The following is a 26,710-nucleotide window of genomic DNA, read 5'->3' as shown; positions in this document are numbered from 1 at the left end:
GCTGTAACTCTCTAAACCTTCCGGCACAGCCCAAGGCCTCCGAGCCAAGGTTTTAAATTCTACTCCAGGGCCTATGGCTTAGAAAACATTTTAAACCAGCTCCACAGCACCTTAAAACACATTAGGAACTCCATGTTTTCCCATGGGCAAAACCCGCATGAACCCAGCTAAACTGAGCCTCACCACTGTCAAATGAAACCCTCCAGAAGGGACTTGTTTTGGGTGGCAAGGCCACCAGAGTCACAAATTCTAATAATGTGGTGGGAATGACTTGGTCTTAGCTGAGCAATTTTCAGTCCCTGTGAAAGGCTGCCTGCCCCTCTCCTGAATACAAATGAAGTGCTGAAGCCTCAAAGGCTCCAGCAAAGAAATTTCTCCTTTGCTTCTCTCCAGGAGCTAAAATCTTGATCCCACTTTGTCTTGGTTTGTGGATAATCTGGTGCCAGTCTCTCACAAAACTGTTAAAACCTTGCTGGGTGACACCAAGCAATCCTCAGAGGGTGTCAAAGTCAGAGCCACGGCAGCTATGATGCCTCTCACAAACCTGTGAGCCTTCACACAAGCATTTTAGGCACTGAGCTGAGGAAGGAGATGTGACTGAGTGCCTCCAGTGACCTGGCTCCTCCTTAATGGAGATGATACCACCTACATGTCCCAATTTTAGGAGAGCAGGAATGGGTTTGGAAGATGTTTTGGGGGGGTTTGGGTTGGTTGAGGGGTTTTTGGTTGTTGTTGATTTTTTTGCCTTGTTTTTCTGTACATTTTTGGGATTTTAGTAATTTACTATTCCTTTTGCTGAGACATGTATGGTGTTCTGGGGCTACCACTGAGGACCAGGGCTTTTCAAGCTGCAAGATGAAGTGCAGAATTCTTTCATGTCCATTGTCATTTTCATTGGGTTTGCATCTACATGTATTTAGACAATGTTGAGACAAATGTTAGATGGAATCACCAGACTGCTTCATTTTCTTGTAGCACCCCCAGAATTTTAAGGGCAGCCAGGACTTTCTCTGTGAGACACAGAGAGATGGCAAACAGACAAGAGAGGTTTGAGGCAGTTTGCTGGGTCACACAGCAGCTGAGCACTGGGAGTGTAACCCAGGGCCTTCCCAGACATCCTCCTTGCCAGTGGATTGCTTGGGCTCTCAGTGACCCAGCCTTGGAATATTCAAGGGCCTTTTCAGAGTGATACATCACACAGAATGCACGTCTTTGGGAAAAGAAAATAACTGATGTACTGAGCAAATTTGAGGAGACTGGTAATGTTCATTCACTGTGTTGAGATCACCTCCAGCAACTGCAGAGTAAGAGAATAATAATGAGAACAAGTGGCTTGAGTATAATGACTGCAAGCTTCTCTGCTGGCTTGTTCATGACTCACTATCTGCACTTCCAGAGTCATCACAGCTGAAGGTTTGGCACGGCTCTCTTTTCTTATTACTATGAAATGGTGAACCTTAATATAAAATTCAATTGCAAAATGAACATACATGTGCAATATTCCTGCAAATACAGTTAGAAATTTCCAGTTTGCTGCAAGCAAATGGTCTTTGCTGTCAGCCCTCAATGCTAGATAAATAGTCCATGGATGAATTTCTGTGGAACAATAGTGACATCCAGTGGGTAGGGAGCTTAATCACAGGTATCTCCATAAATCAATTCACAGAGACGTGTTTGCCTTTTCCCTTAGCATCCTTCTGTATCACACAGGAGAAGCATCAAACCCTTGCAGCATAGTGAGTACTCAACTGGGTCTGTGCACAGGAGCCATAACCTACATGTAGTGAATACATGGAGAAAGTAAGAGCAGAGGAAAGCTGGCAGGAAATGGTCTACTCAGTGTGTAAGTCACTACTGCCAGCAAAGGCAAGGAGGATACAAGTAAGCAAGGGTAGGAGCTCTTGTAAGTTTGTGGCCATTGGTTTAAAACTTATTATTTATAAAACACTTCTTTACTAGACTAGAAAATAAACTCAGGCCACAAACAACTCATTCAACCTCCTAACAACAGAAGAGTAAAAAAAAATTTTTTATATTTATTTTTATAATAATGAGAGAAAGGTATTATTAGACATTAAAGGAAGGGCAACTCAATACCTGGGAACAGGTAAAAGTAAGAACTTCCTCTCAAAAACACACAATGTCCAAAGAGACAAGAAGCGAACAATGCAGGATCAAATTCACAAACAATAGCAGAGTCATCCAGGGGCAAACATGACATAAATCTGCAGCATATCTGCTTGGGCAAAACCTCTGGAATGTTTTGCTGTAACTACACTGGCCTCAGTAGCTCTGTGCCAATGTTACTGGTATGATCCCAAACCACAGTGAAGGAGAGAAGACAAGGCAGTCAGGAGTACAGCTCTGTTGACAAGATTCAGTCTATGCCCCTAAGAAGGTGCACAGGAACTCATTTCACTCCACACTGGAGGAAATACAGCTGTAATTCTAACTTTTGATGTCTTCAGGTGCATTGGGAGGTCAGTCCATGCTCTGGTGCTTTGCTTTTCATTCCTAGTGAGGCTTTTCAGAGTGGGTGTCATTGCAGTGGGACAGAAAGGGATTGTGAGTGATTCTCAGGGTTACAGCCAAACTCTGCCCTGGCATCCACCAACACAACACAGCAGGGCACAGAAGCAGTAAGTGTGACTGAGCTCAACAGCCATGAACGTCACCAAAGAGGTCATAACGTAACAGAAAGGGTTTTATCCAAGACCCTCTGGAACAACTGGCTGTGAGCTGATGGCCAACATTTTACCTGCCAGAGAACCTGCACATCTCATTTGGAATGAGCACAAACATCAGAAAAGCAAGAGTGAAAAAAGATTTGCAAGTAGGCAGTATCTCTTTATCCAACCAATCCATCACAGAAATCACATCTCCCTGCAAGTCTTGTCTTGTTCATGCCATTATGCTATAGTGACCACAGCACTGGCATTCTAATGTAAGAATAAGCATTGCTTACTGAGAAGGGACAAAAGGCTAGTTAATTGCTGTTTATTATTTCTTCCTAATGAGCTTAATGACCTACTGTTTGAGCTGTTATTACAGGAAATGTTAGATATTCATGTGAAAAATCACAAGATCACTAAAATCAACTAAACTCTTTAACAAAACAAAATATTTCATTCTTTCTGGTTTTTACTGTTTCCCACAAACTCTTTTGTTTGCCAAAAAGCAATTGAATGACTGGAGGTATAATCTTGAAAAAAGTCCTCCAAAATCCCCTCACGTGTCATCTTCACCACTGAAGCCATTCCCTTCCTGTGTCCATGACCAACACACTGCCCATGTGTCACGGTTTACACTCCTGCCCTAAGGCTGAATTTCCCTTTTTCCAGCACCAGCACTGAGACCATGTATGACTTCATAACTACACTTTACCCTTGCTAATTTTCCCAGTGTTTGGTGATGGCCAAAACCCATTAATACATTGCAAGGACATTTGACAAACAAAATATTTTAATTACTCACCTACTTACCCACCAAAGCAGGACAGAAATGCACCACAAGTTCAGTGTTTCACTACACCACTGAGAGGAGATCACCTGCACAGTCCTGTGTGCAAATCCTTTTCCTCCCCAAACTAGCAAACCCCCTAACTAGCTAGGTCAGTCTCTCAGGAGCCTAGTTCCTTAATGCCAAAAGAAAAACCCAACTGCAGGGATAGTGGTAGCCTGCAGGAGCTGCCACCATGAACCCAGCCTTCAGTAGTTATCCTCACCTGAAACCCAGCAGGACCCCACACCTGCCAAGGGTTACACTGGCACTGTGTCCCACAGTGTGGGGGACTGACTCTGACAAAGCACTGCATGTTCATGCCCATAATCACAGTGAGAGACTGAAAAAAGAAACAAACTCAGGGAAACGACTGCATGTGGCTTACAGCATTAGTGAAAGTCAGGAACGGTCACACAGCTTTTCCAGAACTTAAAGAACGGATTTAAAAGATACAAAAGGGTGGATGGATGGATGGATGGATGGATGGATGGACGGATGGATGGACGGACAGACAGACAGATAGACAGATAAAAATGGAATGTCAAATAAACATTTCTGCATCTCTTGGGAAGTATTTTAAACTTTTTTCCTTTTTTTTTTTTTTTTTTTTTTGAGTTGCTAGTGTCAGTTTCTGGGCATCTTTAGACATCAAACAAACAACTTTCTCTAAATGAAGGGAAGAAAATACTTTCCCATAATGTAAGACATTCTTTCCAAAGCTGTGGGACTGAGCTGGGTTTGGTAAAAATCTAAACAAATTCCATCTTACTTTTGTTGTTTCTTATGTGATTATTTCCAACACCTGTAGAAATGGTAAGATACTGCTAACAGGTAACATGTACATTATTTTAACTGAGCATATCCTCCTGGCATTTATTTTGTGCTTCATGGCAAATCCTAGGTTGTGCAGTTGGCTCCTACATGTGCCCTTTATGGCCAGGAACAACTTACTGCATGTTTGCATGCCTGTTCTTTACCTAGCATCTACAGTAGTTAGCACTGCAGAATTCATGGCTCTGATTTTTTGGGCATTTATATTTTCCAGTTGCATAAAGGCTGCAAAACCCACAGTAGACTCCAAAATAATGTAATGAGATTACCATGCCCCTCCTGGTTCAGCCCAAGTCAGGGGAGAAAAGGTGCACCAAGCCCTCCACGGTGCAAGGCAGGACCTCAAATGAAAGCTGGGCAGCCCAGGAGCCCCGGCAGTGCTCCCTTTGCTGCCCTCGGGGCTACAAACAGCTCTAGATGAGCACTCCAGTGCAGATAATAAACAACAGCAATACGTTAGTAATACAAATCCACTGAAAACACAGCCATCATAAACGGATTCCTTGGGCCAAAAATACAGACTTCATGATGTATGCTCTAGCACACAGTCTCGTTTGCTTTTCTTTGTTAAAATGCATTGTTTAACATTGCAAAAGCATCTATTTGGCCTGTGCTGAGTTGTGCTAAAGCTGCAGATGATAAAAGCAGAGAAAGGGAACACAGTTTACAAAAACCAGACTGGAGTCAAACAAAAACACTTCAGACTTCAGCTTAATTAGTGTGCTGTAACTCTTTTTCAGTCTCCTGTAGATTATCCTGTTTATTTTAAAACAAAGCAAAGATTGTAGCAAAGGTTTGCAAACCTGCAAATGGGAATTTAAACACCCAAATCTCACCCATTTGTTGCACCAGTCAAGCACTTAACCTTTGTTATGACACATTATCTCCTCTCCAGTTCTCCCCAGAACTGGACATTTGAACAAGACTCAAGGGTCTCAAAGTGCTCTGGCCAGCTCCATGAAGCTACTCTAAAAAATGACCTCCCCAGAGATTTTGGGAAATTCTCTTGCAAGGGAAAGGGAGCAGCTGTGCAGAGAGGTGCAGACAGGGCAGAGCTGCCCCAGTAACAGCGGGAGGGGCTGCGTGTGGGAAAAGGGTGTTACCTGGGGAACTGCCCTCTGACCTATTGCAGAAAGCACTGACACCAACTCCTGGCATGCACTTACACTGAACTCATCTCAGAAAATAATCAGCTATGGCTCACTTGAAAAAACAGCTGCAGAGTCTCAAATCTGGGGGTTTTTCAGCCAGAGTTTATTCCCCACAGTCCTTGCTAATAACAATCATAGTGATCTTATATAAAAACACTTAGTCAAAGTATGAGGAAAGGATCATCCTTTCCACTTCAAAAAAGAGTAACATCAAACAACCATTCCAGCACACGGGTTTGGTAGCAGTGCCCTGCTCCTTGGAATCCGACACTTTCAGATGGCAGCAGGAGCCTGCAGCCATCTGCGGTGTGAGTCACATCCTCAGAGCAGTGCAGCTCCATCCCACCCTGCTCCAGAGCACCCAGCTCCTCCTGAAACTCCCTGAGCTACCCAGACACATCCACAGCACACATCGCAGCAATTCCCACTCTGGAAATTCACCCCGTGTGCTCTCACGGCTGTGACTCACAGTGTGACACCCTCACTCCTCCTCCCAACGCAGGACCCCTCCTGGGGGGATGGAAAACTGTCTCTGGAATTCCTCCTGAGTCTGCTTGTGCCTGGCACAAGCAGGCTCTCTGCTTTGGGCACTGAGTGTTCACTTGTCCCTACTTTAATTTATCTTAACAACAGTTCCCAGGTCCCATTACTTACACAAAATGCAGGCCTGCAGCAGAAGCCAGCAATATTATCACACGAGTTTGGAAGCTCCAGTTACCAGACAGAAACCCGTCCTTCATTCAGGAACAGACTTACTTCAAGCACACAGTTCTGCACAATCTTCTCCCCACCCCTGTGATGCTGGTAGCACTAACAAGTGTCTTGTTTTTCTAGTGAGCAAGTAACAATTGCAGAAAATCTGAGGGAAAACATTGCACATGAGACCTCTGAGCATGAGTGAGGCTGAGCAGAAAGCAGCAGCACTGCAGGGAGCAGGGACGGCGAGTGCAGTGCAGCTGCCCTCGGTTTGCATGGACTCAAGTCCAGCAGTTTCCATGGAGCTCTGCTTTTATGACAGTTTAGTAAAGCACAGGAACGCAGGCAGTTAAGCACAATTCTTGTCCTCCAAAGGATAGTTGGTCTGTAGCCATAGCACATAATGGTGAGCTCTGATGTGCAAGAGCAGTATAAAAGAATTTGAAATATTAACATAATGGACCACACTGTTAAATCTGAAAGCATGTTGGATTTGGACTGTTATCAGTATCATAAATTAAAAATATCTATATATCAGTAACATTAATACAATGCATTTTTCCAAAGCTACAGAACTACTGATATGTATGCTTTGGCTTCATGTACAAACTGACATGGCAAATTCTAAATTTAACCAAGCCAATTTCTTTTAAAGCCTCATCACGCTAATTACATCCATCAAGTGTGTGAGATACATTTTGTCAGCTAAGAACAGAAGACTTAAATTAAATGTAAATCCTTACTCAGCACTTTAAGCTGTTAATGGCTCTAAGTCGTTAATGAGATGATGAAAAGAAAATGCTCCTGCAGACTCTGTAGTGAGAATTTATTACAAGCACTCATTACTTCCACCCAGTGCATATTCTGAAAGTGTCCCACATTCGTGTCAACACCCCAGTATCAACAGAGAAGATACCAAAATAATCTTGTTTGCTTGTAAATGCTCGTGTACGTAAGTGTGGCTTGACAGGCCATCCGAGAGAGATGGATGCCCTTCTTCCCTAAGCCAGAGGCTCCCACAAGTGCTGGTGAAAAGGCCTGAGGTAGGGAACACTGTCAGAATGGTATTTTAGCTTAACTTTTTGGCATTCAAATTCATCAAACAGTATGAACACAAATGGCTGACTGCACAGCATGCCTGGGCTTATGTATTTTTATAATGAATTTTGATAGATCCGCTATTAGAATGAGCTCAGAAGAGCACTGGAAAGAGATTTACAGGACTATGGATGGGGGAGGACATGAGAGCTAAAGGAATATATCCCTGTTATCCAAAACTTGCAAATTTAATTTCGATTTAGTAACATCAAGATTTATGAATTTTCATTTCATTTAATTTTCACAGACTACAGGATTTTCTGTCTCTGCCTATAATCTTTAGGAGCATTATTAAGGGAACTTCCCAACTGCAGAAAACCCCTGGATCAGGCTTAGTTCTCACTGAAAGGAAAAAAAACCATTATTTTAATTTCCTTCTTTGATTTCTCTCTCCCAGTCTAGTCCCTTTCTTTCCTTCACTCTGAGCTCCTCTCCTCTCTTGATTAGCTATTTCACAGAAAGGAAAAGAAAATACAAGAGCCACATTTAAATGTACCAGGTGCCCTTGAATTTCTACCAAGGTGTGCCCCTGTAAAGCCTTGTTTACAACTTCAGCTCCAACAGCAAGTGAGCTTCCAGGAACAAAGAGACATTTTCACAATAGTTTTAAATTGCTTCCCCCGGTAGAGAAGACTCATTGATCAAGTAAATAAAATGAGGTACAGGGAAGTGATTCATGCTCAAACACTATGAAAAAAAGAAAAATTAAAGCAGTCTGGAATGTTTGTACCCTCTGCAGGAACCCTATCCCATCAACTTTTAGTGAAAATTAACATAATCTTCAAAAATTACCATGCATGAGAAAACAAAAGCTATCTCAATGGCCCTGCTGTAACGGGATGCTGATTAGCTACATAGAACTGAATTTTTGGTGTCAGTGCTTTATTGGGTCACTATATGGACATAACGGACAAGACACTTCCTGACACTGCAAAAGCAGATTTGCCTAAGATTAATTCCACACTAGCTTAATTATTAATTAATCTCTCCCAAATGGATTGTTAAAATGACCTCCAAGAGGCCTGTGCAAACAGAGGTGCTCTGTGCATGGCCAGGCAGTTTTGCAGGCAGGCAGGCAGGGATGCTGCAGCACGCAGCCAGCACTCCTTGGGCTGCTGGGCTCATTAGAATGCACGCTTGTATCAGCCTCTGACAACTGCAGCTGGATAACCCCTGATCCCTTTGCTCAGCACCACAGAACACCTCGTGCCTACTTCATAGGCTGCTTCAGGATTTAATCAAAGATTTACAGTCTACACCCTGGAACAAGGAGTCTTCTCCTTTTTAAAAGGTTTCAAATAAAACACTCATTTTCTTAGAGATTCTTTCAGAGTATCTGTAGCCTGTGCCCCTTACCTGCACCTTCTTTCAATTTAATGCTCATTTTATACCATTTAATGCTTCCTCTTCCACTTCTCTGCATCCCCAACACAAAACACGGAGACTGTCACATGTTCTTTCCAGCATAAATCTGTAAGTCCAACTTTACTGAATGAATTACCAGCTTGGAAGGGAAACAGCGGCCAGTGAAGTGCAGGAGCTGATGGAAGCCTGTGCCAGGCAGCAGACGGAGCAGGGCTGAAATCCTGTGGAAATCCACCTGCTATGTAGCATTTGCTACCACTGCAGTGGTGCTGCATGCTAATGCCAGTGAGGGGAAGAGGGGGGTTGCAAATCTCTGAAAATCTATGGGCATTCAACTCTTTGGAAAACAGCCTGCAAGAAAGGAATGCCTCAAAGTCAACCAGTCAAAATTACTTGAAAACACAGCCCCTCCCAATTTCTGTTATGCATTATAAAAATTGCTGTGATAGTTACAAAGCTCATTTAGCCAATAATGGCAGAACATGTGCACAGACACCTGAAACTTAATCACCTTCAGTCCAGTCTCAGCTCTGACTGTGTCTGAGTCAGTTCCTTCCCTTTCTGGAGCAGCTGGTCATTCCCCCAGATAATTTCTGACAGTACTCTGAATTGATCTCTGTTCCAAGGCCAGGGTGGGCAGGGCTGTGAGCAGCCTGGTTCAGTGGAATGTGTCCCTGCTCATGGCAGATGGGTGGAAAGAGATGGTCTTTCCCACACAACCCATTCTGTCATTCTCTGATTCATACCCCTAACCCAGGAGCTCTAGTCAAACACCTTCACTAGGCTGGCCTGTGCATCTTTCCCAAGCACAACTGGAAGTCTCCAGTGAGCTGGCAACTCCTGCATCCTTCTGGAAAAGGTGACACATCAGGTCTCACCTGCTTTAGATTTACCTGTCCAATGAGCCTCCTCCCAAAATGCCTGGAAAGAAGTTGTTGTCTAAAGCCGTATTTTCCTTTCCAATGGGTAAGTTCATCAGAGCTCCTCTTGCAGCTTGCAGAAGGGTTCTGGCAGAACCCTACTGAAAGGTGTTGAGGGCAGCCTGATAACCCCAGCAAACACCTCTCCACTCTTTGTGTGCCCCTGAAGCAACGCAGGGCCGTGTAGAATCACAGCACATGCCCCTTCTGCTGGTTCCATTCTGTCCAAGAGTGTGTAATGGAGAACGCAGTGTCCCAGGGTCTCCAAGAGCAGCTTTCCCAGGAGAACTGTCAGAGCAGGTATGATGTTTTTCAGAAGTGTTGTTTTGCTTGACAGTACTAACACTGACTGCAAGAGCAACAATATATAACTGCCCTATGCCTTCCTATTTTATCAGTGTTCCACATACCAAAGCTTGCAGAGCCTGTGGGAAAAAACAGTGACCATTAACCTTCACTTGATTTTATGCTTTTATAATTTCAGGAGTTTTAGTTTCAGGCTTGGAGCCTTCAGGGCTGCAGAGTTGAGACTGGAGTAAAATACAGCAAAGCAGCGAATGTTTAGCATAAGTTAAAAGAGCTTTCCCTGAGTCCCCACGCCACCTCTCCCACCCCTAATGTAAAATTTATTTCAAGGGATTTAATAGTTTTTGTCTCGAGTTGAAGTCAATGCACGAGAGATGCTTTCTGTTTTTGTAACAAAGAAATATTCCCGGATTGACAGTGGCCACTTCAGTAAGTTCCCAAGAAGTCACACTGAGTAGGCAACACCTGACTGTTTTTCAAACCCTGAATTCCTTGTCAGGACAAGATGAATCAAGGCTGGAGGGATGGCTAGGACAGCACATTCATGTCTTTGTTTCTACCATCCATACAAATCCAGCAGAAAATCCTATTGCTACTAAAAAGCAGGAAATCCCTCTTGTACCCTCATGCTCCCCTTTTCTTTGACTCAGATTGGTCCACTGAAACTCAAGACAACAGTTGAGTTTTCCAAAGGGTAAATGTGGCACAAAATCCCAAGACAAAGCTCAGTGAGAACCCACTGGCTCAAGGACTTTGGGGTTATGGCTACCATGAAGTCACGGGGGTGTTTCAGACAGTTTACCCTTCATCCATCGTTCATAAGGCAGAGCATTCCCAAAGGTGAGCTGAACTCCACAGACCTCCACACGCTGCAGTTTGTAAATCACTGCCATGAAAGTAGGACAGTGTGTCGAGCTGACAAGAGGCCTTAGCATTCAACCATTTCCTCACTAAACAAGCGTGACTTGTGTTGACTGCAACAAATCCACTGCCCCAGCATGAGCTTTGCAGCTCAGCCCTCTCTTCCCAGCACGGGCAGCTGAGTGCCCGTCCCACAGCAGCCACCCTGCCCTAAGGGCACCAGGGCCCGGCTGCAGGAGCTGCAGCGCTGCCCCTGCTGAGGAGCTGCACAGGGACACACACAGCTGCACTCCCCTCACACCCCCCCACACAGCATTACACTGAGCAGACGTGCAGCATTACTCCTCCTGAAACAGGGGCCTCTTATTCAACTTACAGAATCATTTCGCTTAAGATGTATAAAATTTAAAGGCTGTACGAGGTGCAAGGTGAGGCAGCACTGCAGAGAAGGATGATTTCATCATAAACAGCCCTTCTGGCATTCTATTTTTCAAAGGCTTGACCGATTAAATAATAGCCATTGGTTCCTATTGCACAGCAAAGCTGTAGGAGAGAGCCAGCAGGCCCCTGTGCAGTGGAATGGAAGGTGGCATTGATTCTTTACATCTCCTACAAATCAGGGCCAGGGAGTTCAGGCCATCCTGACCTGCAGGTGAAAGACAGATAATCTTACACTTGGTGTCTTGTCCAGATTCTCCTCAGGGAAAAGAGTCTTGAGGCAGCACACAGTGTCAGAAGGGCTGGGTTTCCTGAGCGCTGCAGGCTGCTGGCTTCCAGCGGTGAATTCTGTAAGCTGTGGACGCCAGGCACTGCCGTGCCCCCTGCTCCAGGCCTGGCACGGGATGCAGGCACTGCTGCCACGGGCTGCAGTGTGCTGCTGCTGAGGCAGGGCCCTGCACACCACTTCTGCCAAACCAAAGCACCAAATTCTATTCACTGGTCCAAGTCAAGTCAAACATCTGTTGTGAACTTTGCTAACCTTCAAATTGTTTATGTTCTTGGAACTTACTACATAGGGACATAAAGATTTCTTCTAAATTATATCCCCTAAAGGAATTCTACATCTCTTCTCTGTCATTGCTCTGCTTGGTGAATGCAGAGATCAAAGCCATCAAACTGGAAAATATTTTCCTTATTTGGAGTTTTAGTATCAAATATGGAAAAAAAAAAAAAAAGTAATTCTCCAGTAATTCCAAACTGAAAATAAACAGCTCATCAAGTCAGTTATCTATCAATTAAAGATTATAACATTTCTCCTCAACTGCTTCAACAGTAGAATTAACTAGTTCTAATTAGAAAGAAATGTCACTCCTTAAAGTAGCTTAACATCAAAAATGTTCACGCACCTTTCTTTAGAGAGTCTCAAAACACTTTGCAAGACATTATCAGTGCCATTCCTACAGAGCAGACACCTGACGTGGGGTCCTTTGAGGCCATGGCAGCACTGGGAGCACACACAGCCTCCCACAGCCATTATTTTACTGATTGTTTTCTTACTCACAAAGCAAGTGGGGGCTGGGAGCCATGAGTCAGGTGAAGTGAGAGCACAGCACCATGCAGCAGCAAGGGAGCAGCCCCAGACACCTCCAAGAGATTAGAATTTCCTAAACTTAAATATAACTTTAATCCCATAGCAGCACACTTTCACAAATGTTGCTTGAAACCTAGAGCCTGTCGAGCCATAAAATACAATTAGTCAGTGCTTATAATCACCACAAAGCCTGTTGTGGTTTGGCAGGCTCTCCTCCACCAGTGTCAAATATAAAACAGACAATGGGCCTGCAGAACTTTGGGGAAACATAATGCCTGACAGCAGAGCAACACTGCACGGAAAAGCATCCCATCACCTCCAACAAAATCAACAAGCCAGGACTCTCACAAGATTCATAGCAGCAATCATCACCACCATTATAACCAGTGGGTTTCATCTTACTAGTTTTAAAAGACTTGTTCCACTTGGTGAATTATGGCTGTTCTTTCTGAAGTGGCTCCTAAGCTGATTGCTCAGAGATTTATATACAGTCACAAGGTTGGGAAATTATTATTGGGAATGTCTATTCTTTCTGAAAATTGAGATAGGGATGAAAATAAGATTTTATACTTCTCATTTAACAATCTATTATTAATAAGCTTTTTAATTGATGTCAGAGGAAATAACTTCATATTCACAGTGCCAGACAAAATTTGGTTTCATTGCTTAACCATATTTGCCCTTCCCAAGATGACTCAGCAAAAGCATATTGATGTGCTAACCATTCAAAAAACCCAACCTTAAAACACAGCCCACCTTTATCCCGGTGTTTGTACCAGCACCAGCAGGCAGCACTGACCATGCCTGTCTAGATAATCTGAGGAAATCCAGCTGAAATGAAAATAAGCAGTGACCCACCTGGTAACGACCACATCACCACACTGCACTGCTAATGACACCTGGTAACAACCACATCATTAATGACACCTGGTAATGACCACATCATTAATGACGCCTGGTAATGACCACATCATTAATGACACCTGGTAACAACCACATCACCACCACCATGCACCACTAATGACACCTGGTAATGACCACATCATTAATGATACCTGGTAATGACCACATCATTAATGATATCTGGTAATAACATCAGCACCACACTGCACCACTAATGACACCTGGTAATGACCACATCATTAATGATACCTGGTAATGACCACATCATTAATGATATCTGGTAATAACATCAGCACCACACTGCACCACTAATGACACCTGGTAATGACATCAGCACCACACTGCACCGCTAATGATCCCTGGTAATGAGCACATCACTAATGACACCTGGTAACGACCACATCATTAATGACACCTGGTAACGACCACATCACCACCACACTGCACCACCAATGACACACGTGGGAATGCAAGATGTGCCCAAAGCTGGGCTACACCAAGGAATGTGCCAGCCCACGCTCAACTCCACACCCTCCACAGCAGCAGCTCGGGAGAGTTCTCCTGCATTCCCAGATGGGGTCAGACTGCCAAAGGCTGCTTTTCCCCATGATGGGAAGTGAGGAGGGAGTACAAACTGTGTTCTACAGCTTGAAAATTCTGACCCAACTTCTGGGGACCCCATTAGCATCACAAAGGAGTTGGAATACTAATGAGAGGTGGCCCTGGAAGAACTCAGAATCAAATCAGAACAGATGCCAAGAGGAAACTTGTTTTCATTCTGTTGTGTCTCTCTTTAAAAAGCTCAGATCATGATGATACATGATACAATAGCCTACCTTGACTGCAAGGATGTATTTGCATAAACACAGACAACTGCAACACCTCAAAGGAAGGAATTCATACACAGGGCACTGAACTGTTTGTGCTTTCTCCTGAACCAGGGATATCACAATCACAGTAGGAAATGTCATATCAGACATGCCTAGCAGGCTTTCTAACTGGGAGCAACCTGTGTATAACAAGTAGAAACAAACACTTAACAACAACAACAACAACAACAACAACAAAAAGACAGCTTATAATAGTTAGAAAGCTATGTCCTGTCCTAGCCCTTAACATACCCATGCAGAAATGTGGATCATGTATTATACTTCAAATAAAATACCTGTGTCTTCATTATACACTTAGAAATGAAATCTTTTTATTCAGAATTTCCACTAATACCTTACCATCACTGAGGTCTGGCAGCAATTTCTACAGATGAATTATGGACTGTAAATAAAAATATTTTATTAAGACATTTTAAAATCAGTTCCCTGTCCCTTGAATCAAATGCTCCTAAACATTTTCCTCACCAAACTCCAAACCATTTCTGTTTCAACTAATCTTCCTTGATAATAGGTAATGAGAATTGACCACAGACCCAAGAATAAAAGGTAAAATATTTACACAAAGGCATTATTGATGTACTCTTAACAAGCCTTTTGAACTGTGTCCAGAAGGACACAACATACTCTTTTTTCACTGCTAAGACCTGCTTAAATACTAACAGCAGATGTCTACAGTTAAAATCATTCCCAGCACTGCCAACAGGCAATACTTCACATTTGTGAATTGATTCTGCTCGGTGTGCTCGTGCTCATAGCTTTGCTGAGTTCTGGAAGGTCCTGCTCGCATTCCTAGATTTGACAATTTATATTACCTGCACATTTTGCCATTTTCCCTTTCACAGAGACTTCAACTTGCAGTACATGAATCTAACCTGAACAGCTGAGGGCTCCCTGCTGTTAACCTTTTGCCATGTGGAAAATCGACACTGATTCCTCCTGTTTTCTGTCTCCAGACAGTTCCCACCACAGAAGAGTGGCTCTCCTTTCACTTCAGCAATGCTTAGCTTCCCAAATAGCCTCTTACGATGAACGCCAGCAAAGGCTGTCCGAGTCCATCAAATCCTGTCCATGTGCTCTCCTCCACCCTGGCAGACAGCACGGATTAGCTGTTGTGATAGAGCTGCTCTAGACAGAGAATATTCTCTGGGCTGCTGCTACCTCAGAGCACCTAAGACAGCAGCAGTTGCCACCCTCCGTTTACCACAGCCCCTTGAAATGCCATTTAGGAGTCTGATAAACAGCAGCTTTGTGCAGCAGCCAAAGCATCTGCTGTGCCATCTCCCAGGAAACACATCTGGACTTCCAGCAGGAGTTCGGGATTTCTCCCTATGGCCAGTCCAGGCAGTTCCCACAATGTTATCCTAAATTGAGTTGTTTCCCGACTTAACTGTGCTTGGTGCTAGTTTGTAACAGGCCATGCTTCTGTCAACCCAGGCACACTGCAGAGCACTGAGGCTCTGCAGGTGTGGAGGTCCAGCTGTTCTCCTCAGCCACACTGCTGGATTCAGTCACGCAGGGTTTATCACAAAGCTGTCAGAGCAGGCAGAGCGCACTCAGCAGCTCTTCCACTTTCCCTTCACAAAGCACTGACATGAATGTGAGAAATTGAGACTTATTATGCTAAAAACTATCATCCAGTAACGGGTGTAGAATTACATTTGATTAGGGTGCTATTGATGTACAATGCAAAAGTGTGTAAATTGCAAAAATTAAAATCTGTTTGTTTGCAGCTGGCAAATGGAAGTGCATGTAATACTAGACACAAACAGCATGCAAGTTTACAAGCATAGCAAATGTTCAGATAAAGACAGAGCTACTTCAAGTAATTTCTGTTATTCTAGCAATCCATGCATGACTTCCTCCAGAGTATACCAAAAAGAGAAAAATAACATGTAAAATATTCAGTTATAAAACACATATGAAATCTGTCACATTTTTGTTTATCTTATTAAAACACCATCTTATGAAAATTAATACTGTCTTAGCTGAGCTATTTTCCCCTAAAAAGACAAATGGCCTCTTCATCCCACAAATAAATACAGCAAAGATTTACATACACTAAGTACACATATTCTTATCCACCCTACACATATAAACCCAGGAGCCACTGCTTATTAACCACAACAACTAAATACCACTAAACGGTATCCCCAGATATTTTCCTGGCACTACAATCCAAGCAGAACCTGTTTGGAATGCTGCTCCACACAAAAAGACAGGGGCCTGTGTGCTCAGCAGCTGGGCTGCCAAACCCCGTGCTGAGCACCAGCACTGCTGTTCCAGAGGCACAGGGGGACAGGGGGACAGGGACTGGCAGCCACACGGACCCCATGGGAACAAACTCCTCACTAAAGGATGAAGGCTCTGCTGTCACCCACTCACACAAATCCACAAATGAGACACAGCATCATCCCAGTGCCATCAACAGCCCTTCTCCATTCCATTCAAGCTGAGTGAGGTGATGGATGTTCTTGAGGTAAAATTTAGATGGAATTTTTTTTAAGCTTCAGGTGTCCACTGGCAATTTCCTTTTAGGTGGCTGGAACAGGGGTTTAGAAGTTTAGCTCTGGTTTGAACACTGTTCATATCTGTTTTCCCTTCACAGTTCCATACAGCGTTCATTCTTAATGGACTTCATTACCTGCAGATGTATATTTAGACAAGGCATACCCTTCCAGCAAACAAAGCCATTACAACATACCTGTTGAGAGAAGCTTCAGAAAATTGCCTGATGTGCAAAGGCAGAAATACAGCAATTTTCACAGTAATAAAATGCAGGCCTTTATTTACAAAGAAATAGAGCAATATCTATCTTGCAGGTGCTATCAGAGCAGGGGTTATTTTTACTTTCTGTAATAAACTTAAGCAAACAAAATTTAAATGAAAAACTGTTTGCAACTAGGTTACAGAAATTTTAATGTAATATGGAATATTGTGAGTTCATTACCTGCTATTATCAGATCAGGATTAGGTGTATTTCTGCTAAGGCCATCCTTACAGCCCTGTGGAAGGTTTAATATTCTTTCATTTCTGTAATAAATCAGCTATGCTCTTCTTGCACATAAATGTTACATACTTGCAAAACAGCATTTGGTGGAGAGAAAGGAGGGGATGTGATTGACATAGGAGTCCAAAATCTGCTGCTGCTCAAAATCCCATTTTATTATACAGCTTTAGGCATCCACTGCAAAAGCAAGGCGAAAGATTTGCTTGCATTATTCACTCCACGATACATAACCAACAGTAAGAGTTACCATCATTTTGGGAAGTGATTTGGACGAGCTTCCAGAGTAAAGCAGCATGGAAAAACATTTTACCCTAATTGTTTGGGGCTTATCCTTCACTATCCTTCATTCTCTTTGCTTGCAAAAAATACTGCAGTTCCCAGATGTCCTTGTGTCGCTTGCCTTGTATCTCTAAAGTGAAACCAGAATAGTACCAAAATTTATCAAATGCTGTCAACAAACAGCATTCCTCACAAGGACCAGGCCTTTCACAAGTTTCAGTGCAAGTCTTCAGCCTCAGCATCTGCAGCTAAGCTCAAAATCCATCACAGAAAAAATTAACTAATACTGACTCAAGAACAGGTTAAAGCTGCTGAGCGAAACTCATTAATTTGAGTCACCCACTCCCAAAACATAAATCCATACTAAAGCACAGACACTCACCAGTCTGGCTGCAAAATTCATCTGAGTATTAACACCTGCAAAACAAGGTGAGAACCCCCAGAGGAAGAGACACACGTGGGGAGACTTTGTCTCCTTTTCCTCATCTGTTTGCAGGCCCAAGGGTAGAAAATGCCCCGGCCAAAGTCAAAGGTGAAGCTGTGTTTTCCAAAAGAGGCAGAACACAAAAAAACCCTAACCAAATACGCACGTGTTTCTATACAAATGCTAAGGTTAAAAAGATGGGTAGACTCAACAGCTACCAGTAAGTATGGTCTGAATAATATCAAACACTTGGAGGAAAGAGGGAATTATTGGTACTTTAGTATCTAGAGAAAGGATAAAAAAATGCAATAGCTCATGTCAGTACAGGAATCATGTCAAGAAATGGAATCTCAAATATCTTAGAATCATATCAGAGCTTGGTGAATGTACCAACAAGTAAAACAGAATCTCTACAAAACTCTTAAGTCCATGTTCAAATACAGGACTTTTACTATTACAGGAAAAATACATTGTTAAGGACAATCTAATCTTTGTCATTTGAGAAGAGCCACCCTGTTGTGCCCAGAGAAACTGAAATGATTGCTAGCACAGGAAAACAGCAGTAATGGTAGGATTTAGTTATTTCAGACATGCTGTGTGACAAATCTGATCTGTAGATTGTACTTCAGGCAGTGACTAGATAGGGGACCCACTAAAAAACCACCTTGTGACACAGTCACAGCAGTGTCAAGGTCCTCATCCAGAATATTACCACCAAAAAGGCAGTCTGTAAGAGAGATCCTGATGCAGTAAGGATATCTTCAATATCTTCAAAGTAGACAAGAGTTTTTTTAAAAATCCACTCGATTTTAAAAAGATGGCGTAACTAAATGCGAAAGCTTGTTAAAATAAACAAAATTTCAAATGCTAAGTATTGGCAAGTATGTGCTGGTTATGTAAGCACAGCATACAAAAGGTGTGCATGTAACCCTCACCTGAAAGAACCCTGCTGAAAGGCTCCCAGCAAATGGCCATTGTGTTGAAAAGACAGGTCAGGAGAGGCTTTCATAAACAACAGCAGCAAAACATTCTGGTTTTATCATACCTAGCAAAACAGGCTACATATGCACGTAACAGAAAGGAATATAAACTACGGCAGGTTAGCTGTAAAAAACGCACTAGGACAGGCCACAGAAGACTTTAAGGACAAAATTGCAGCATTACAGTAATCTTTAGCACACCTCCATCGTTACATCAGGAGCAGGATGGCTGCCAAGCTCCGTGGGATCAAGCTGGACTATCCACAGAAAACACAGTGACTGTACAAAAACCAGATGGATCCTTTTGCACATTTAGTACAGAAAATCGCTGGGAGGTTTCCACAGATGAAAGGGTGATGCAGCTGAAAATGTGACCAAAAATGAACTGACATTTTACTGCAGAATAAATTGAAATAGTAAACTGGGAGAACTCACTAGGACCAGCCATAATTCACCCAGCAATTCAAAAACAATTCACAGATAAAATAATGACCTAACCACTGCAATATACATTCTGATACTCTGAAATCTCACCAGCATCCAAAGAACAAAAGACAGCAGAAATGGCAGCTCCCTTTACCACAAGGACCAGCACAGATAGCATCCATCTAATGTGGACTGCTAGGTAGGAGCAGTAATAAAGGACCAGAGTAACAGGCAAATGGGCAAGCGCTGTGTCAATTAGACTGGATAAAGGGTTTGGGAGAGTTTTTAAAGAAAATTCCTACATCACTAAGCTATTGAAACTATATACAGGACTCGAATAACAGCTGGGCGAACTTTACAACTAGTACTTAATTAGAAGATCTAGAAACCTATTAAAATTATATCCGTGGAGAGACTGACTTGTAAAATGTAAAATCAATATTGGCACACACAGAGAATAAAATCCAGCTTTCTGAACTCTCAATCCTGCCTGTCTCACCTGGGATTTTCAAAGGTTAACAGAACTGGGCACCAGTGGGTAATTCTTTACATACTGGAATTGAACATTTTCTGATGTGGTTCTGTGACAAAATTAGCCCCAGCCACTCCAGTAAGAACTTCCTCCAAGTCACTTTGCTATTTCAAGGTAGAGTTGATTCCTGGAGTGGTGTCACTTTTCTGCTTGAACACTGTAATTATAAAAATCCAAGTTGCTATTCAAGCTTAAGAGAGGCCCATTGTTTTTCTTTTGCCATCGCTGTTTCCCACCTTCAAACCCCTCCAGCCCTGGTTTCTGGCAGTCCCACGGGTATTGGAGCGCTGACACCATGACAGACCCCTCTCACAAATGCACTTTTGGAGTGTACAACATGAAAGGAAGTCTCCAGGCAGGGAAGGGAAGGTCTGTGACCTCTCCCTTTTCCAGGCGAAGGGAAGCCTGGACGTGAGCTGTACCCCTGAGGCAGGAGCTCTCCAGGGGAGGAAGGAGGTGGGTGGGGGACACCGTGTTCCGAAGCCCCCTCGGAAGCTCTGCCTCTGTTTCTCAGTGCCCCTCTGCCTCCAAGCCCAGCTGCCTGTGCCCCGTTTGGGAGGCTGCTCTTCTCCTGCTCCCCTGAACGCTTCCCCATCAGCCCACACGAGGTCCAGGGCCCCAGAGCAAACCTCTGGCTCTGTACAGCCCTGGCAGCTCTGAAGGCAGGAGTGAAGGGAGGAATGAAGCTGAGAGTGTGGGGAGAGCAGGGAGTAAGTGGAGAAGCAGGATAATGAGGAGGGGGAATCCAAGCACTTGTGGAGACACAGGGGAGTCAGAAGAGGCAGATGAGTGCAGCTGAACACAGCAGTGTGAAATACTGCACTGACACAGCCGTGGTGCCTGTTCTCTGCTCCTGCCCTGCAGCAGTTTCTCCTTGGGAAGGGCACTGCGTTCATCAAGATCAGGCACAGAGGCCTTAGAGACTCACTAAAGCCCTGCAGTTTTATAAATCTAAACAAAAGCGCATGGTGTGTCCTGCACACACTTCAAAGGAAAAAGAAATTACAAATGGATCTTTAAATCTGTGCTAAAACCCAAGAGTGTAGAAAACAAGTCATACACTCACTCTTTCCAAAACCAACCCTTCACAGCCACCACATTCACCTCAATCATGATTTCCTCAAACAGACCCTTAGGGGAAATGAAACAATCTGATTTAGGCTGATTCCAAAGCTCCTCCCCAATGCCTCCAAGGCGTACGGTGTGCTCTTCTATTAACTTCTACGAGACAGTTTTTGAGCAGCTCTACTTACAAACTACCACTGTGACTTCCAGAAGAAACATTAATTTGCTATGCTAGTACTCCTCTTCTAACAGCAAGAGCAAAGAAAAAGCTTTATAATGCAGAAGAGATCTGGATTTAGCAATTAAAACTTCATTTGTATTTCATTTAGCAATATGAGAATTCTGCCAACATCTTCAGAAGGCTTTTAATCTATCTGCATTAATGCACAGCCCGTAAGCCAGCAGTGCCTCCCTTCACTAAGCACTCTAGTGCAGCTACAGTTGCTGTATCAGTGGTGCACAGGGAAAACATTCCCTTGCTGTGGCTGGATTCTCCAGTCAGCTTCAGGGAAATAAAACAGAAGCAGCTCCGAATTTCAGCTTCAGAAGGGCTGGAATAGATGACACTTGTTCCTAACCAGAAGCAGATGATCTTTCAAACACACATTCAGTGACCCAACATTGCTGTTCAGAGAAGCAAGCGTAGAACAGGAAGCAATTTCTATGTGAAAACAAGAGCCTTTCAAAATACAGGGATGACTGTAACCCATCTCTTTTTCATGCTTTAAAAATTACTTGGAATGCAAAAAGGAATGATGCAGCGTTCCCTTTAAAGCAGAAAGGAATAATGACAGTTCCATTAGTCAGCTACACAAAGGGCCCCATGTCCAGAGTCTCTGAGAAAGCCAAACCATTAAGTTAAAATAAAATCTGAGGCAGAATTTTGCTCAGAAAGATGCTTACGAGATCTATATTCCCTCATTATACAAATGTAAATTTAAGGATGCATAATACGAAGATTAGCTCAAAGTACCTGTTCCCTGTCAAGAGTGCAACAGAAATCCATCCTGCTTGCAGAGCTGCAGGAACAAACCTGGTGCACAGGAGCTCTGCACACAGGCACAATCTGCACTTTCTTGTCACAATTAGGATTGCCCAAATCACGCAGATCTTCCAGAACAGCCTCTTAGAATTGATTCCTTGTTACCACCCCTCTTCTCTGAGCTTCCCATACAGCTAGGAGTGATAATGCTTTCCTGGCCTGTGTCACAAGCTTATTCTTTTAAAACATTTTACATCTGTATGCAAGTCAAACTGGCTATCTTCTTGGGCAGTCACAAACCTTGAGTCCCCCACATGACTCACCCAGATAACACTAATGTAATAACATCCCTTTTTTTTTTTTTAATTTGGAATTAAACATCAAGACAGAGCAATTATTTTACTGATCATCAATACTGAAAACAGTAATACAAATTAAGATTTTATTTATTTCGTGTTAGAATCCACCCTCCCTCCCAACATTGCAAGATCAGCAATTACAGTACAGAGCAAATTTTTTGTTGTGAAGAAATTTCCCACATCTAGAGTTAGTCAGGGCTCATGTCACCTTCAAATGTGTTGTAAGTTTTTATAAAGAAGAAAAAGCTTCAGTGCCAGACAGTGATCCCTTCATTTTCATTGGCTAATGATAACCAGTGGTGTTTCCTTAAACTCCTATGAGCACTTGTGTCCACAGGAGCTAAGGACAGCTTTGTCCGAGTATGAGAACACAGAGGACTGGGAATAGGATAGGAAAAAATAACCTTTTAGGACAAACTAAGCTCCTGCACATTGAAGTCTCCTCTCCTGCCTGGAGAACACAGTCTAAGGAGGAGCATTTCAGCGAGGGGAACCAGCAGCCCCTGTGCTGGGACAGCAGAGAGCCCCAGGAGATGCACAAGGACTTGGCACTTCAAAAGGCTCCTCTCAGGTACCACTCTGAGGTCTGTCGTGTACCTGTGAGCCCTGCTAATGATTCCCTTCTCCAGAGGGAATCTGTCCTCAGTCTGACAAAGCACCAGCGAGGCTTTGATGCCCTTTTTGTTCTAGGAAAAGATGGAGACAGATCATTTAGCTGTTTTCCATGTGCCTGGGACATTGTTCTAGAAACATTTTTTAGCAAATCAGCTCTTCAGCCCTGGGGTGTGCCTGAGATAGGCAACTAGAGAGAGACCAACTGTTGAGTGGCTTTGGTGCTGTGTTTTTTATTAAATCTGTTCTTTTCAAAGCTGGTAGAGCTATGATTTAGTTTCTCACCACTGTTCCAACACGGTGTCTCAATTACCCAGTTACCCACCCTCTTTTCCAAATAACTTGGTTCATTTCATCCAGCTGATGAAATGTTTCATTTCAGTATAACAAAAAGTAACCGCATTTCTCTGTGCTTTTGGTTTCCTTTTTTGTTTTAACTACCTGGGCTTTCAAAAGCACTGTAGTGCCAAGCTGCTCTCCAAGGTTCCTGACGGCAGCAACGCTTCTGGCTGCAAACCGCAGCAGCAGCGAGACAGGCAGAAATGCAAGGAGCAGCAGGGGAGCTGCAGGTCAGGAAGGGAGGAAAGTGGGGAGCAGCAGTGCCAGGAGGCCCCGGGCATGGGGCAAGCTCCAGGGAAAAAGGAGTGAGCCTTCAGCCAGACCCTGCTGCTGACACAAGGCAATCAAAAGCCCATGTACTGGCTCCAAGGCCTTCAGGAAAATTAGCAGAGTAGATAATGAGACAGAAACCCTTAGCAAGGAGGAGAATTTCCTGATCTTTTCCACTCCAGACTGCAGCTCCACAGTTACTTTAAGCTGACCTAATTACAGACTGTTGAAGGCGACTGTCTGGATTTTCTCTCTCTCCCCTGCTAGACCTGGTACTGAGCACACTGAGCAAGCAATATTTGGGGTTTCACGCAGGGCCATGACTCACAGAAAAGTAATTTTTCTGCTGTTTAAAATTCTTAACAAGTTACTGCTAGGCTGGATTAGTTCCTTCCTTTGGCTCAGCCCAAGCACCTCAAGGGAACATTAGATAAAACAAGGTATGAAACCCCATCCAGAGAACTCAGCTCCACCTAGAGAGACACAGACACCTCTCTCCTGGGCAGGCCTCCACCTTGACAGCAACTCCCCGTGGCTATTAGCACATCTTTCCCACTTCCATCCTGCTCAGGTTTGTCCCACAGCAGCAGGCCACAAGACAGAAAGGCACTGTGTGCTCACCCAACTGCAAATGAGCAGTTCCAGCCCATCATCGTGCAGTGATGACAGCCCTCAGGCTCCCAGGAACATGACACAGCCTAGCAAGACGTCAGCAAAGAACATTTGGCTATCAGTATTCCATAAATAGCCAATCTGAGAAAAGCTGTTCAACTTCTAGAAATCTGTCACTTTTCTATTTTCAGTTCTTTATCTCATTGTTCCATGTGAATGTTCAGAACAGACTCCATACTCCTAAGATCTAAAATGGATGTCTTTGTGGTTTTGGGCTACAAGACCACATGCTTCACAGATACAAATGGTCAGAAATTAATCTGTGTGATAAATGAAAAGAGGAATCAAATGGCAGCAGCTCCAGCTCTGCAAATCAATTGGTAATCATTTCAAAGCTAAGTAAGAATATCTTTATAAGCAGAATTGTTATCTTCACTTGTCTGTTACTATCACCACCTGCTCAGACAAGCCATCCTTGAAGCTTCTCTTTGGTGTTTCTCTACGACACTGAATCGTTTCCAAAACTGCCTTTTGGCAATTCTCCAGGCCCTTGTCCTTGCTCAGCTGCTCAGAAGTCTCTGCTTCTTTGGGAGGAAACCCTTCCCTGCAGGGTGGGAGGCCCTGGCACTGGGTGCCCAGAGGATCCCTGGCAGTGCCCAAGGCCAGGCTGGACACTGGGAGCAGCCTGGGACAGTGGGAGGTGTCCCTATGGATGTGCCACTGAGAGCTCACCCCTGCAGAGAAAGGTTGAGGAAATCAAGTTAAATTTTGCACAGTTTATCTAATCATTTCCTGAGCCATAATTCTGACAACTTATTACCTTACCTGTATTGCCAAGAACACTGAAATAGCTGAAAACATTTCAGCATTTTCTTGGATCACTGTTGCCATGAATATACCACACTATTCAGGTACACTCCAATCTAGCTTGGGCTCCTCCGCAGTGTCACAATTTATTAGAAGGCAAGAGAAAGCACTTTGTCCTGCAGGCATAGAACACTTATAAACAAGGCTTGCATAAAAGATGATTTTTCACTTTGTGAATTCCAGTACAATTTTCTGTAGGATGATGAATAACAGAAGTAATTACAGCACATCTCAATCTCATCTAAACCAGCTTCTTGGGCTTCACAGAGAACAAACAAAAAAGTTATAGGAGATCATTTAACAAAACAGTTTTTGAGCTTGACACCATACAGTCCCTAACATAGCTGCTTTACTGCAAAGTGGAATCAGATTACTCTCAAGAGAAGAAAAAAGTAGTATTTTCCCATGTTTCTTAACCACCAGGAAATATCCTTCCCCTTTTCATTTCCTATTAAAATAAAGGTGAAGTTAGTGACTCGAAGAAAACTAATGCTGTAAATTATTGACCTCCATAGGTCTGAAATGATGGCTGGTACCACTGAATCCTTGAAACATGGTTGGAAGAAGTAAGTGGAAAAGTTTTCTACACTACTGTAGAATTTTCTAGTGGTGTGTCCTAGACCTTGTGAAGTCTTAAGTATCTGCTTGACAGTATAGACAGAAGTGATTTACAACAAACAAGTGTTGTTCAAAAGTAGCTCGCAGTGAGATGATTGATCTTGGTTTAACATGATTACTTAGCCATGAATTAAAATTAGAACTCTCTGCCTTTTCAATGTGAAACTCAGTTTATCCCAGACTGTCTTCTGCACTTGATGAAAAATGAAAAGATAATTTATTTCTGGTGTTTTTATGTAATGTAACCACAGTTAGCACATATTTCCTGCAACATTTCATTACCCAAGTTAACATGCAGCATGGAATACCATAGAAGTACGTTCCTAGAAAACAGAACTTTTAAAATGTCACTGAGTTGAAAGAGACAACTGGAATAAAATGAGTGAAAAATTCATTCCCTGAGGACAAAGCCATTGTTTTCCTCACTGGGAAATGAAGAGGAAAGTAGGGAAACAGCTCTGCAAATGAGGATGTATTCAGGTCTGATTTACAAAAACAAAGCAGAACAGCTAATTCCATTAACCTCTGCCAAAAAGCAGCTTAGGTGGGATTCTCATGAATCTATAGCTGCCCAGCCCCGCAGAGCCTGTGGAAGGCTGGATGAGAAGCCCCGGAGTGCCCGTAAGCAGCGCATTCCCCAGCAGGGCTCTCGGCGGGGCAAATACACAGCCCCGGGAGGCTGTGACCGCCGTGCTGCTGCTGGGCCGAGCAGCCCAGCCCAGGGCAGACACGGGCACGGTTCCGCTGTGAGCAGTTCTCACAGCTCCGCTGTGAACAGATCTCACAGCTCCGCTGTGAACAGTTCTCACAGCTCCGCTGTCCTGCCGGAGAGCCCCGCGCTGCCGCCTCCCCCCGAGGAGGGGCAGGGAGCGCCCGGGCGTGCGGGGGCGGGCACACGCTCACCCTGCCCGCAGCGCACACTGCTCTCACACCCCCGGCACAGGGCCAAGCTAAACGAACTCGGAAACGCGTCTGAAAGGTGCTTTGGCTCCAGCGTGCAACAGGCCTTTGGTTCACACAAAAAGAAACGAGACTTCTTCATTTTAAAATCTTACCAAGTTCAATAATGTTAAGAGGTATTTATTGGTAATATGCCGATTAACCATGAACCAGAAAAAACTGTCCACCAGAAAAAAATCCCCGAGCTGGTAACACTACAGTAAATACCACTGACATCAGTGGGAATGCTGGATGAAATCTAACACAGGGTATAGTGCAAGCTGCAAGTCTAGAGAAAGAATCTTCCTGCTGTTTCACTGAGAAACTGGTCTCACTCGGAAGTGAC

At 43.6% G+C, this 26,710-nt stretch overlaps 2 protein-coding genes across 4 annotated transcripts in view; one reads left to right on the top strand and one right to left on the bottom strand.

Moving 5' to 3' along the window:
• The window catches only part of CTNNA3 (catenin alpha 3), a 419,849-nt gene that overhangs the window by 232,528 nt on the left and 160,611 nt on the right, over positions 1-26,710 (bottom strand). The gene's annotated exons all lie outside the window — the stretch shown is intronic.
• The window catches only part of LRRTM3 (leucine rich repeat transmembrane neuronal 3), a 79,160-nt gene that overhangs the window by 5,033 nt on the left and 47,417 nt on the right, over positions 1-26,710 (top strand). The window contains exon 3 of one of the 3 annotated variants that reach the window (XM_063406398.1): positions 25,323-25,373. The exons of the other annotated variants lie outside the window; for them this stretch is intronic. Coding sequence (XP_063262468.1) covers positions 25,323-25,328 — 6 coding nt within the window. The 3' untranslated portion in view covers positions 25,329-25,373. The remainder of the gene's footprint in view (positions 1-25,322; positions 25,374-26,710) is intronic. 3 annotated transcript variants of the gene reach the window in all.

Source organism: Prinia subflava, chromosome 9 (genome assembly GCF_021018805.1).
Source record: "Prinia subflava isolate CZ2003 ecotype Zambia chromosome 9, Cam_Psub_1.2, whole genome shotgun sequence".
Classification (NCBI taxonomy): Eukaryota; Metazoa; Chordata; class Aves; order Passeriformes; family Cisticolidae; genus Prinia; species Prinia subflava.
The sequence above is the reverse complement of the archived record's forward strand: the minus strand, read 5'-3'. Positions and strand labels throughout refer to the sequence as shown.